The following is a 12,595-nucleotide window of genomic DNA, read 5'->3' as shown; positions in this document are numbered from 1 at the left end:
GGCAGAGAAAACTAATAAAATAAGCTGAATTTTTAAGAGCTACAGAGGTTTTTAACCCTACATATCTCCAGGGGGATGATTCTTCAGATCATCTGTGTATTGTTTGAGAGCCAATAACTTTTGTTATTATGTAAAAGATAGTTTTTTCCATTTTGCAGGATGATGGTTGTTAACTCTAATGGTACTGATTTTGGTCTTTTTTGCACTCTTGTTAATCCTGTGTAAATTTAGGTCAATTTTTGTAATCTTTTTGATCTAGCAGTCTCCAAATCCCTCATTTTTAATTAGTATTGCTGCAGTGATTGTTGGTATGAGTTGTCTGTGTTTGTTCTTTGCTGGTAGTTTATGTGTGTGATTGCAGCTCTTGTTAAAAGGTCAGGAAGCACTCCGTGATATTACTTGTATACATTTTTTGCTTATGCATGTTATTTAGAACATAAATGCTTCCCTCACACAATCTAATCTGTCAGGTTGTTTTAAGAAGGTCCATGGGAATAAAAAATGGTCTAGCACAGTTTCTCATACTCTTAACAGGCCAGCTGCAAAGAAGGTGTGGGATCATGACAGGGATAAAATATTTTTTCATTTGCCTGTTCCAGCAGTTAGTGGCTTAGGTAGGTACTTTCTGAATGAGAGACTGCCTTCAGCACTGCTTCTGTATCTCCTGTGAATTTGTCTAATACCTTTCTGAATACATTTATAACTCTGGCACGTGAAACATTCCATGGCAATCACTTCTGCAATTTACTTTCGCATATTTATTTGTTAGAGATGTTTCTAAAGTGGATACCTGATAATTTCATGGAGTACCACTTTATTCTTGTGTTTGTGGAAATACTGGATATATTCCCTTTCATCCCATTTGTGCCATTTATCATTTATAGATCTCTGTCAGGTCCTGTTGTTTATTCTACAAGCAGGAGAATCAGCTAGTCAGTTTAATCCCTCTTTGTATATCACTTGCTTGCTACTCCTGGCCATGCTCATCTTCCCCCACAGTGCTTTTGCTTAGCCCCTGTGTTAATTTTGGGAACAGACCAGAATGACACACCGTATTCAGAATGCATTGGGTTTATGTGGTGGCAAAATTACAATTTCTGTCTTGCTTTTGGTTCTTCTTCTCTCACCCTTTGCTTTCCTTCTGACCACAATAAACACCCACCAAGCATTTTCAAAGGACGGAAACTGAAAAAACCTGCTCCAAATTACCCATAGGTCTTTTTATTGTGTGATGCTTGTTAATTAGAGCCAATTATTATACGTATAGTGAGAGATGATTATACTGTCTGCACTGTCTTGCAGTTAATGATTTTCACCTTCAGTTTTGTCAGCTAGCCTCACAGTTTTGCAAGATTTTTCTGCAGTCCTTCACAGGCAGTTCCCGATTTCATTGTCTGGAGTCATCAGCAAACTCCATCACTTGCACAGGTCTGATTTTTTTTTTTCTCAGATGATGTATGAGTACAGTTCTCAGCAGAAGCTTCAGTGCAGAGCACTACAATACTTGCCTGGTAGCCTGCAGTACTTTTGAGAAACATCCATTTGTTATTATCCTCTGACTTCTATTTTTAAGCTGCCAATAATCCCGGAGAGCTGTCCTCCTTACCCTTAAGCCCTCTTTAAGAGCTTTCAGGAGATCTCTTTAATAGCTTTAAAATCCAGCTCTGCCCTGTCTGCATCCCCGTTACCTCCTGCTGCAGAGCACAGTGTGCAGGAGGTCCTAGACCGGTCATTCCTTGTGCCAGCATGCTGGCAGACAATAGGTACTGCAGCATGTGCCCAAGCTGCATGCCCCAGTTTCCTTTCTGTGGAAACCAGGGCAAAGGAGAGAAGGAGGAGAGGGCTGGTTCATGCTTTGTTCCTACCCCATATGGACGTGGGATGCAGCTAGACCTGGCGTGTGCAAAGCATTCCCATTAAGCACGCATTGCCTGCACCCAGCAGGGTGCCCTTGTGCTGTTGTGCTGTCAGAGTTCATGCATGTGAGTAAGACATGACCTCTCCTTGCCAAAGCTGTACTGACTTGCTTCCACTATGGCATATTTATGTACTTACTAATGCCCCTCCTTTAATTATTTTGCTAGATACATAGCCTTCATAGCCTTCCCATTGCCAGCAGGGACAGGGAGGTGATTGTCCCTCTCTGCTCTGCCTATGTGACACCCCACATAGAGAACTGTGTCCAGGTCTGGGGCTCCCAATACAAGAAAGACAAGGAACTGTTGGGGAGGGTCCAGAGGAAGGCCACAGAGATGATCAGAGGACTGGAACACCTCACCTATGAAGACAGGCTGAGGGAGCTGGGCTCATTCAGCCTGGAGAAAAGAACGCTGCAGGGTGTCCTCATTGCAGCCTTCTAGTACCTAAAGGGAGCCTACAAACAGAAGGGAATCAAGTCTTCACAAGGGTAGATAATGGCAGGACAAGGGAAAATAGCTTTAAGTTGAAGGAGTGAAGATTTAGGGTGGATATCAGGGGAGAAGATCTTTACAGAGAGAGTGGTGAGGTGCTGGAACAGGCTGCCCAGAGAGGTTGCAGATGCCCCGACCCTGGAGGTGTTCAAAGTCAGGTTGGATGGTGCCCTAGGCAGCCTGGCTTAGTATTAGATATGGAGGTTGGAGGCCCTGCGTGTGGCAGAGGGGTTGGAGCTTGATGATCCTAGAGGTGCCTTCCAACCCAAACCATTCTGTGATTCTCTGATTCTAGCCTCTGCTGTCTTGATTGCTCTCTCTCTATGCCAAGGCCCGCTTTATGAAATCAGTCACATTTGTCACCTTGCACACTTTTTATAAGGGCAATTTAAGCAATAAGCTGTGCATCACAGTTAGTAGTACAGCAGTTCTCTATTAAAGTTACTTTACGACTTATGGATGGATGCCATCTGGTCTTGATGATTTATTACTATTCATTTCACTGTATTTTTTTCCTAACCTTTGTTCTATGCACGCTTCAGTCTGAAACTAATTCTCTCACTTGCTGAAAAGGGAGGCAAGTGCAGAACCTCTCTGGACTCCTTTATGGAGAGCACTGATGCAAAGGTTTTATTTAACTTTTCTGCTGTGGCCTGATCTTTCTCAAACACTTCATTTTCATCTGATCATCTCACAGCCCAGTGGATGTTCTGGCAGGCTTCCAGCTTATGATGTGTTTGAAAGGGTTTGATTATTAGTTTTTATGACTTTAGCGCAAAGATTTGCCCAATGGTTTTACATTTAACTTGGCATAATTATGCTCTCTCTCAGTCTTGTCTCTGCATGACTTCAGGACATCCAGAGGGCTTTTGGGAGGATGTCTTTCCACTTCCCTCGAGGTCCTTGGCACGAAGGGTTAGGATAGAGAGGAGGTTTGTCCCTTTCAAATTTATGTTTGAACGTGATGCTGCTTTAATCTTTCCATGAGTTGTTCTGTGGTATCTCTAAATGCCTTTCATATTCATAGTGCTTCCCTTCATCCTTTTCCCAGTAGAGTTAAATATTTATCTTCCAGATGAAAGGAAAACTTCGGAAGTAGATTGTATAAACTGGTATGAGAGGAGGACATGTCTTGGCTAACTTCTTCTGAGCGCTAGGCTTTGCATGACAGCTTGAGCAAAGTCTTCATTTCTGAGGCATTTTTAGTACAAGAGAACTGCTGTAGCATGTGGAGTATAGTAGCATTTTTGCTGATGAACCACTGCAAGTGACAATGATCCCTTGCATAATGTGTATAAAATGATACCCAATTAGTACCATTTCTGCCTAACGATAACTTTCTCTGATGAACTTTAAAAGAATATTTATTGTTGTGTACATTACCATCGTTTATTATTGAATGAAGTATTTAAAAAGAATTTTGGTATAGGCGTAATTATGTATTTGCTCGTTTAAATGGTGATTTGCATCTTTCAGAATGCAAATGCAAACCAAAAGAGAGTATTTGGTATCAGCCTTCTATTAACTACATAATTAACTGTTAATTGTAGCAGATACTTGGTGCTTCTTTTGCTGTTAGTGTGCTTGGAATTGTACAGTGATTATTCGGTTAGATTTTAACACAAGTTTTCCTTTCCTGTCTGGGGGTTGAATCTCTTTGCAATAATTGTTGCAAATGAAGCTGTTGCCAGTTCCTTTGCAACATAGGCATATAGCAGGGGAAGGTTTAGCTGGAAACCTTAAAGCATCTTTAAACTCCTTAGTGTTGGTTAAATGGGGTCATATTCTCTAGGAGCATCAGGAGGACTTTCTGGGCAGAAAACTTCTCTTTTCAGAACCAGCTCCTTTAAGTTCCATTTAAAACATGGCAAGGTTATGTGCCTGGCCAACCATTTCTTTAGAGCTGTTTTATCTTAAGGTAAGCTTCCTTGTCCACTAGTGTTCAGCATAATGGTTCTCCTCAGATACACATGGCAGGAAGGATGAGGGGGCATCTGCCTGCCTTTGTGTGAAGGAGTATGTACATGGGCAAGAGCTGCATAGGGCACTTCAGTGATATCATTCGAAATCCCTGGGAAGGTGGAGGAGTGTGTTGAAAACACAGGCTGTTGTCACTAAGGGCTGAGCTAATGGCACTTTTCTGTTTTCCATTTTTTCCCACGGAACTGGCAGGAGGTAGCAGTTTCCACCAGCAAAACAGAGCCATCAGCCAGGGGCTGTGATGTTGTAACCAGGTACCTTGTGTAAGGCAGTAGAACAGCTGGCTGAATAAGTCACCTCTATGCTGCTTGTAGGCTGGCGCTTCCCTAGTTGAACCACCTGATTACCAGCCTGCATTTATCCATGGCCAGTTTAGCCACCTACAGGGTGGCTTATGGGAAGCACTGCCTGCCACATGGTCACGAGAAAGTCACTGGTGGTGTCAAAGTTGGGGCTTTTGGTGCTTGTGGGTTTTTTTGGCTCACTGACAAAATTAGATGGAAAATGGGCATATCCCAAATTTCTCTGTAGTTAAAACTGATGACAGAAATTAATTTTTGAGAGGGTTGGGTGCCTGCATTTGCCATTGATGAGAGCTGACATACATTTTCCTTTTGAAAGGAAGGCTCTAAACCTTTAAGGGTTGAAGGCAGTATGTTGAAGGAAACATGTTTTCTTCTCTTTCTGCTGGTGCTTGCAGAGTAAGCAGAGTCTGGAAAATGCTGAATAAGATCCGAATGAAAATTCATGATTGAATTTTGTCTGAATTCTGCATGTGTTTTGTCTTGTATTTCGATCAGTGCAATAACTTAATGATGCTGCTCCAGCATTGCTGACTTTGGTTGCATTTATAATGGCCTCAAGATGGGAAACAGGTGTCTGGGTACAGTCCATTGAGCAGAATGATGCATAGTGTGTTTCTCAGTGTTGCCGCACACAAAGCAGTGCAGTGATTGAAGAACAGGTTCAAATTTTGCTGTGTAGTGTCATGTTTTTCCACTGTATCTTGTGATGGAGTTGAAGTAAAACTGTCCACCAAGAAAGAGTAAGTTGCAGTGATAATAATAAGCTTCTTTTCATCTCAGCCTGAGGATCTGAAAGCTTTTTCCAGAGAAGTGAACTCCTTCTAGAGCAGGTAAGATGATTCAGGTTACAGGCATTTCTAATCAGACATCTTGAGCAGCTGAGTGGGGAACTCTGTGATATTGTGTCCCTTGTCTTTTTCCCATGTATCTGCAGTTTGCCTGCCGTGCCAGAAGGATGTCTGATGATGTTTCACTCCTCTCTGCCAAACCCCCTCTGGCATAGTGGAAAGCATACCTTGCTTTCTGATGTTTCCAAACTTGTTTCTACTTCTCAAGCTTTTGGCAGGTTTTCTTGTTGGATTTCTTTTGTTTGTTTGTTTGCTTGCTTTTGTTACAGTGTGAAACCGTTTTGGGTGATGCATGACTTTGAAATGAGTAGATTTTAGCCTAGCAGAAAAAGGCTGTTAATTATTAAATTGGAAACAGTTATTACAGGGAAGAAAAGTAAACTCAGGAAGCACAAAGTGTGTCTTTGACACAAAAGTGTATCTTTGCTACAAGAGTTACTAGATCTTTTCCTGAGTCTTTTCTGAGCTGCAGAGGCCAAGGGACTAGCTCAGCTGCCTGTGTGTTCTTTGAGGTGCTGTGAAAGAGGATGTTTTTGCCCAGTTTTTCTCAGCTTTATCAGCATGCCACTTGAGTACTGATGAATCTTCAAAACACCCACCACAGGTTCCCCTTTCTTCCTTTCCCTGGCTGGGAAGACGTGCAGTGGCTTTGAATAGTATCGGTGAGAAAGTCTATAAAACATGGTTTGGTTTGGGGCTGCGTTTTGCCTTTGAGTGAATATTTTTTGATGTGCAGGTTTCTCTGTTTGGTTACAGAGTGACAGTCTCCATACCTAATGAGCATTACAGTACTCAACTTTTTGATTTGATAAATTACGATGTATTTATTCATAACAAGTTATATTTGTACAGCATGCCAGTAGTTGCATGAGTCTTGCTGTGGCTGTTGGGTTTCTGCAAAACCCAAAATCACATGAAGATATTTATGAGACGTTTGGCTAGTTCGGTATACAGGATGCCTTGAATAAACCTGTGGGTTCTCCTTCTTGGTGTGACTGCTCTAAGTGTGTGCCTCTGCTGAAGCTGGGTGGCTCATTCTGTGGTGTTTTGGGGCACCTGTCCTGTTTACACAAACAGTGCCAGCTGCTCGAGGCTTTTACCTGGTCACTTACTTCTATGCAAAAGTGCAGTTGCTTGCATGGGATAGGGGAGCAGAAGGAGTGCTGGGCTGGTTTGCCATGTTCTCCTTCACATGTTCAGCTCCCTCTGTGTAGATGTTGAGGATGAAGCAGGCTTATGTGTTGGGACTGGTACCATGACAGCCTGAGCTAAGGATAGTGTAGAGTGTTAAAATATTCAGGCAGGTACCTGGGACTTTCTTGATTGCATACCAGTGTGTTTGCTGCTGTTCACTGAGAGAAACCCAACCACAGCAGCACCCCATTGTTCTGCCAAGGTGCTTTCCATGCTGTTGGGATTTCAGCACCTGGGGCATCTGCGCTGCCTTCCTCCAGTAGAAAGGAAGGGAAGGATGCTCCGTCTGGTTCCAGCAGGGATATGTAGTAAGTCATTTAGTGACCAGTTAGTGAAGGAGGTTGGTGGTAAAAGAAGCTCTACAGTGGCAGATTGAAACTGCAGTAGATGAGAGGAATTGCTGTGGTTGTGCGTGGCCTGCACTGCTGAGGTCTCAGGAGAGGTCAGGCAGGATGTGATCCTAGCATTACATTAAGCCTGTAAGGAGACACTCAGAGAACTTAAGATGGATTAACTTAAGGTGTAAAGTTTAAATCATATTATTATGAAGGAGGATTAAGCTAAACTGAGCTAATGACACCACTTTTGAATGAGTAGCCACACAACAGGTTCAGAGCTTTGGTTCCACGCCTTTTATTACTTAAATGTACTTAACTTCTTAAATATCCCCATAAAGATACACGACCTTATACTCCAGATCTTCACACTCTGTGTTTTCTATGTCAAGGAGCAAATATGCTGTGTAAGACATAGATCTGCTTTTGCAGTGTTTTGTTTTCTTTTGTTTTCTTAATTAAGTAAATGTATACATATATTAAAATTGGGCAGCATAGAACACTACCCCACTTTCTCCCCATGACTGTAATGGCATTTGTGATGACGTGGTGGTCTTTATTCTTAGATAAGGCATTCAGTAAGGAAGAAATAGCTTAGCTTATCTTATATCAGCAAGCCCCAAATTGAGTGTTCCCTACAAATCTCAATAAATGAACTGTTTCTATGGCTTTTGTTGTTACTCTCACTGTATTAGGACACTTGATGTTAGCATCTGAGTTTTCCAACAGCTCTGTACTCTCTTATTTTACACTGTGTGCATTAAAATCTAGTGCAAAGTTTGATACTGTAAACTTCCATAAAGTGCTTATTTTACATTAAACAGTCATAAACAGGCATAATTTGTAGTTAGCAATAAGTTCTAAATAATAAATCAACTGATTTTCAGGAAGGAATCTGATTTAAAATTACTGCTTCAGTGTACACTAAATTGACCTTATTTGTAACTAGTGCTGTATATCATTCTACCTATCTGATAAAATATCATCCGGTATTTCAAGTAGATAAAGGAATAAATGGTTAAAATGAACAAAAAACTGACTTTTACTAAAATTCCTCTATTTAGGCCGTCATCATCCATGAAAGCAAAGTGATCACACAGGAAAAGTTCAGGGATCAAGTGTAAAATGTCACGAAATGTACAGAGCAGAAGAAGAGAAGGTCTTGAGTCAGGAGACTTCTAGGTTAGCTGCCACAGAGAGTGTTTTGCCACAGTGTTTAGTGAAAGCATACGAAACCTGAGACAAAACCTCAAAATGTTTCATTTTATTTGCTGTGTGGCTTGTGGTATCAGATGAAAGCTCTGGCACTTCCCCTGTCTGTGGAGGTCAAATGCAGGCAGTGGTTCTGAAAGCTGCGTGATGTTCTCAGGCTGAGGAGACTGTCTTCTGTGCCCTAGGGAGGTAATAATGAGCGTACTGCATAGGTCTTGCTTTGACTCCTATTTGGTAGGCTTCTGAGGTGTAAATTTTCATGTATTTATAAAATACAGTCCCTCTGGCTTTTGCCTTTCAACCTCAGCATCAATCAGGAGGCACAGCATCTCCATGCTGGAGCAGGATTTGGTTATTTTGAGCAGAGGGAGGGAAGCAGGAGGAGAGAAATTGCCCTCTGGGGGTCTCTCAGAGTCTCACCATGCGTTCAGAGCAAGCAGTGGCATTGAGAGTGCAAATGTTGCCTGTGTGTCCTCTGCAGCAACCTGTTGTGCCTGCAGTGCTCTGTGGAAGCAGCAGCAGTCACTGCTCTGCTAAAAGGCCCGACCAAGTGGTATTTCAGTCAACATTCAAAGGTTATTTTCTTCTATTTGTTTACTTCCCTGCAGTCTGTGATGCATAATAAAAATAAATAAACAAAGCATTTACTACTACTATTGAAGGAAAAAAAAAAAAAAATCTGGAAGTTCTTAGTCCCAAGACAAGGGTGGAGCAGGGGAAAAGTGTAGAGCCCATATAACAATGGGGAGTCCGTTTTATTGGTATGGAGGAGGAAAATAAAATCTGCTCTGGCAGTGGTGAAATAGAACACCAGGAAGATTACGTAAGTCTTTGTTTGCACACAGTATGATTCTTCTAATTCACTAGCCAATTTGTATATTTGAAAAGCCTGTTGCTTGGTTAAAATAATTAGCTGAACTTCATCCAGTTCCTCAATTATGTGAAAAAGTGTTTGAAGAAATACAGACAATTGTTGTTGAGCATTTAAAATAATAAAAAAAAGTAGTGGTCTCTGAGCAATTATAGCACCTCATCTAAATACCCACATACATATCTTACTTTCAGAATGAGACAGGCAATTCTCAGTGACTCTTTGCTTTAACTTCTGTGGTTTGGGATAGCATGTTCAAAAGAGCAGCAAAAAAAATAAAACCCACAAATTCTGCCTGCAACTTGTGCTGGATAGGTTAGCCTGGGGCTGCCTATGAGAACACAGCTAGAATCTGAAGCTAGATGCATTAAAGCATGTGGGAAGATAGAAAAGTAAACTGAGAACAACTCATGCACTTCTAGTATTTTACAAGTGACATTCAGAAATCTGTATTAACAAAGAATTTTGTTATGCATCCATTTTTAATACGCTTTAGAGTTTGAATATGAGACCACTGCAACAATTCTGTCTAATAGTTCCCACTAGGAGATCCAGCATAGCACGTTAACAACATCTTCAGTGGCTGGAAAATCATTTCCCCTTGTTCTTCCTGTGTTCTTGAAGGGTAGACCTTGTGTATTTTCAGGAAAATATTCATAGATTTGGAAATGGAGATTACTTGGGAAAAACGGCATGAGTGCTGCTGGCTATGGCTGTCCCCATAGATTTTTGACTTCAGACTCCTCAGTACACATGAAGGCCGTAACATGAAGTCAAACATTGTGCTGTGCTTTTTGTTAAAGCACTTACTCTACAGTCCTGCCAGCTGTGTCTTTGCAGGGTGCGTTATTTGGGATGATGAGAGTCACGATGTTAGATGCCATGGTGGAACTGAGCAAACATAGATGACTCAGACACCTTTTACCCACACTTGGTGGCTTTTTTGCCAGTGGAGAGCAGGGAGACAGAGCGTCTCCCTGGGGCTGGTAGGATCCCAGCCACATCCACAGCACCTTCACCCAACCTGAGCTTGGCAGCTGCACTTTGTCTCACTGACATCCGTGCTTGATTATCAGGTTGTGTCTCACATTCCTACTGCTCAGACTGCCTTGTACCCTTTGTGTCCTCATGTGTTTATCCTCTGGATTTTTTGTTTTTCTCACTCCAGGGAGCGGATGCGCCAGTCTGCAATGTTTGAACTGTGCCAGGGGATGCATCAGATCAGTCTACAGTTTGTTCGCTTACAGCTCAGCTTTGAGGAGTACACCATCATGAAAGTTTTGCTGCTGCTGAGTACAGGTAAGTTCAATTCATGGTTACATGAGAATACCTGAAAATATTCCAGATCACAGAGAGGTGCAGTGATTGTAACTGGTGAAACAAAAGAGCCCATCTGTTTCCAGCAGACCTGCAGGAAAAGCCTGTTTATATGTCACGGGATTTATCAGCAGGTCTTGCTTTCCATTACCATGGGAGTTGTCTTGATACGTCAGATTAAGTGGCAGGGCAAGGGGCTTTGGTCCCTCTCTTGGTTTAGTGACAGATGCAGTCAGCCAGGCATGCCAGGAAAATGCAACTGCTACGTTGTCTTGCACTCTGAGGGATTTGGGATAAACCCTGACTCAGTGCTCAAAGCTGCTGGTTTGGGTGACTTAACAGCACCTCCAAGATCAGGAGATGTACTGAACTGAGCATTGTAAGCCCATTTGCAGTACTCTGAAAGTTTAATAATTGACAGTGAAAGCTTTATTTTTCTCTAAAGTGTTGTGCTTTGTGTTTGGGTTTTTTTATATAGGAAATCTCAGTGTTATTATAGCACTATGTACTAATTGGCAGTTGATATTCTCTTGCTAATACTACTGAAATTTTTTCAGTCCCAATACAATTGTATAAACACAGAGGCAGTTTGTACTTTCCCATCAGTCTTGATGAGAAAGCCAAATACCTTTAAACAAACTTTTCTATGTATGTTCATGCTCCTTTTTGTGAGATTCACTCTGGTGACCTCTCAATGAGATAATGAATCAGTCTGATTAATGAGCACTCGTGATGTCACTTCAGTGAACTCACCAGGCAAGAATTCCCCTGGCAAAAAGGGGTTGGATGTGGCCCTGACTGGGCAGAGGAGGAGCAGGAGATCCAAGGGGCTGCTCCTTGCTTTTAGTTACAAGCAGCAGGAGTCTGACCCCAGGGGGTGCTGTCAGCAGCTGGTTAGGACACCCAGGAGTTTGCTGAATCCTCTGCAATGGCACAGACACAGTTGCTGCAGGCAAAGTAAGGTGCCTACAAAGGGATTTGCAGCATCCAGTCAAGGCCAATGGTAGTCCCCTCCAGGTGCGGTGGTGGGATGGACACTTTCACGCTGTCTGGGGTGCATTTCCTTCTGATCTCACCCACCCTGCCCAACTGGTAGCACATTAGTGCTTGCCTATGAATGAAGACATGAAACTGCATTTCTTGTCCCTGCTGGAGGGGATTTGGATCTGCTAACAGAAACTTCCCAGGGCTGTAAGTTTTTGGGCTTGGCTGTCTCGCTTCCTTCTTCCCTCCTGCTGAAGCCGTCCAGCTCCCAGGAGAGGAGAAAGACAGGGTCTAGCCCCCATCTCCCCTGAGGAGTCGAGGGGATGCTCTGCTGGGGAAAGTGGTACTGTGAGGACCTGACAGTCTTTCAAGAAGCAGCTCGGAGTATTTTTGCACTTGGGGGATTTAGCTCTCAAAGTGTTCGTGAGAGCATGTTTAGATTGGCAAGGTAAGGTGGTCCTCCTACATTTTAACCAGCACTAGAAAGGGAGAATATTTAGAAAAAGAGCCTAAAGACATTCTAAAAATGTAGCATGCATTCTTTAAGATAGGTATTTTTAATATTATGTGGGTATTATATCTCTGCTAGGTGAGATTAGCCTCACCAGTTAACTCCAGCTAGCTGGGTCCCTTTGATCTGCACACCATGGTCACTTGAACACCTACTAACAGTAATTTGTTTTGGGGGAGTCAATATATTTATGCTGAGGGAAAGAGAGGAGAAGGGAAACAAAGACAGTGGTAAAACCCAGAGAGTGTCATTTGAGAGAGCAGCAAACCTAGTTTCCAATGATTGCACCTTGATACAGCGTTAGGACAGAAAAAAACGGGTTCGTTTTCATTTAAGTTCTTTATTGAACCCCATAATGAGCAGAGTACAAGTTATTTTGAAACTTTCATGATGACCACATCAAGGAAGTTTCACTCAATTTACATGTGGAAGAAACCACACATTACAACTCAATTGTTTTTTGCTTTCCACAGACCATAGATTTTGGGAACTTGCCAAAAGCATTGCTGCATGTAATAAGTAGAATCAGAAACACTGGGCAACCCTCCAGAATTTCATGTTTTGCTTCAGTTCTCTTTATTTGTGGTCTCTCTTTCTGTCTCAATAATCTGGCTGGGGTGACGGTAT

The 12,595-nt window shown here is 42.3% G+C and overlaps 1 protein-coding gene across 4 annotated transcripts in view; it reads left to right on the top strand.

Annotated features, from left to right (window-relative positions):
* The window catches only part of NR3C2 (nuclear receptor subfamily 3 group C member 2), a 192,580-nt gene that overhangs the window by 166,499 nt on the left and 13,486 nt on the right, over positions 1-12,595 (top strand). For all 4 annotated transcript variants that reach the window (XM_085544969.1, XM_085544968.1, XM_085544970.1 and 1 more), the window contains one exon: positions 10,325-10,455. In XM_085544969.1, coding sequence (XP_085401095.1) covers positions 10,325-10,455 — 131 coding nt within the window. The remainder of the gene's footprint in view (positions 1-10,324; positions 10,456-12,595) is intronic.

This window comes from Coturnix japonica, chromosome 4, assembly GCF_054131305.1.
Source record: "Coturnix japonica strain WE chromosome 4, WE-NBRP24, whole genome shotgun sequence".
Classification (NCBI taxonomy): Eukaryota; Metazoa; Chordata; class Aves; order Galliformes; family Phasianidae; genus Coturnix; species Coturnix japonica.
This window is presented reverse-complemented; position numbering and strand designations above follow the sequence as displayed.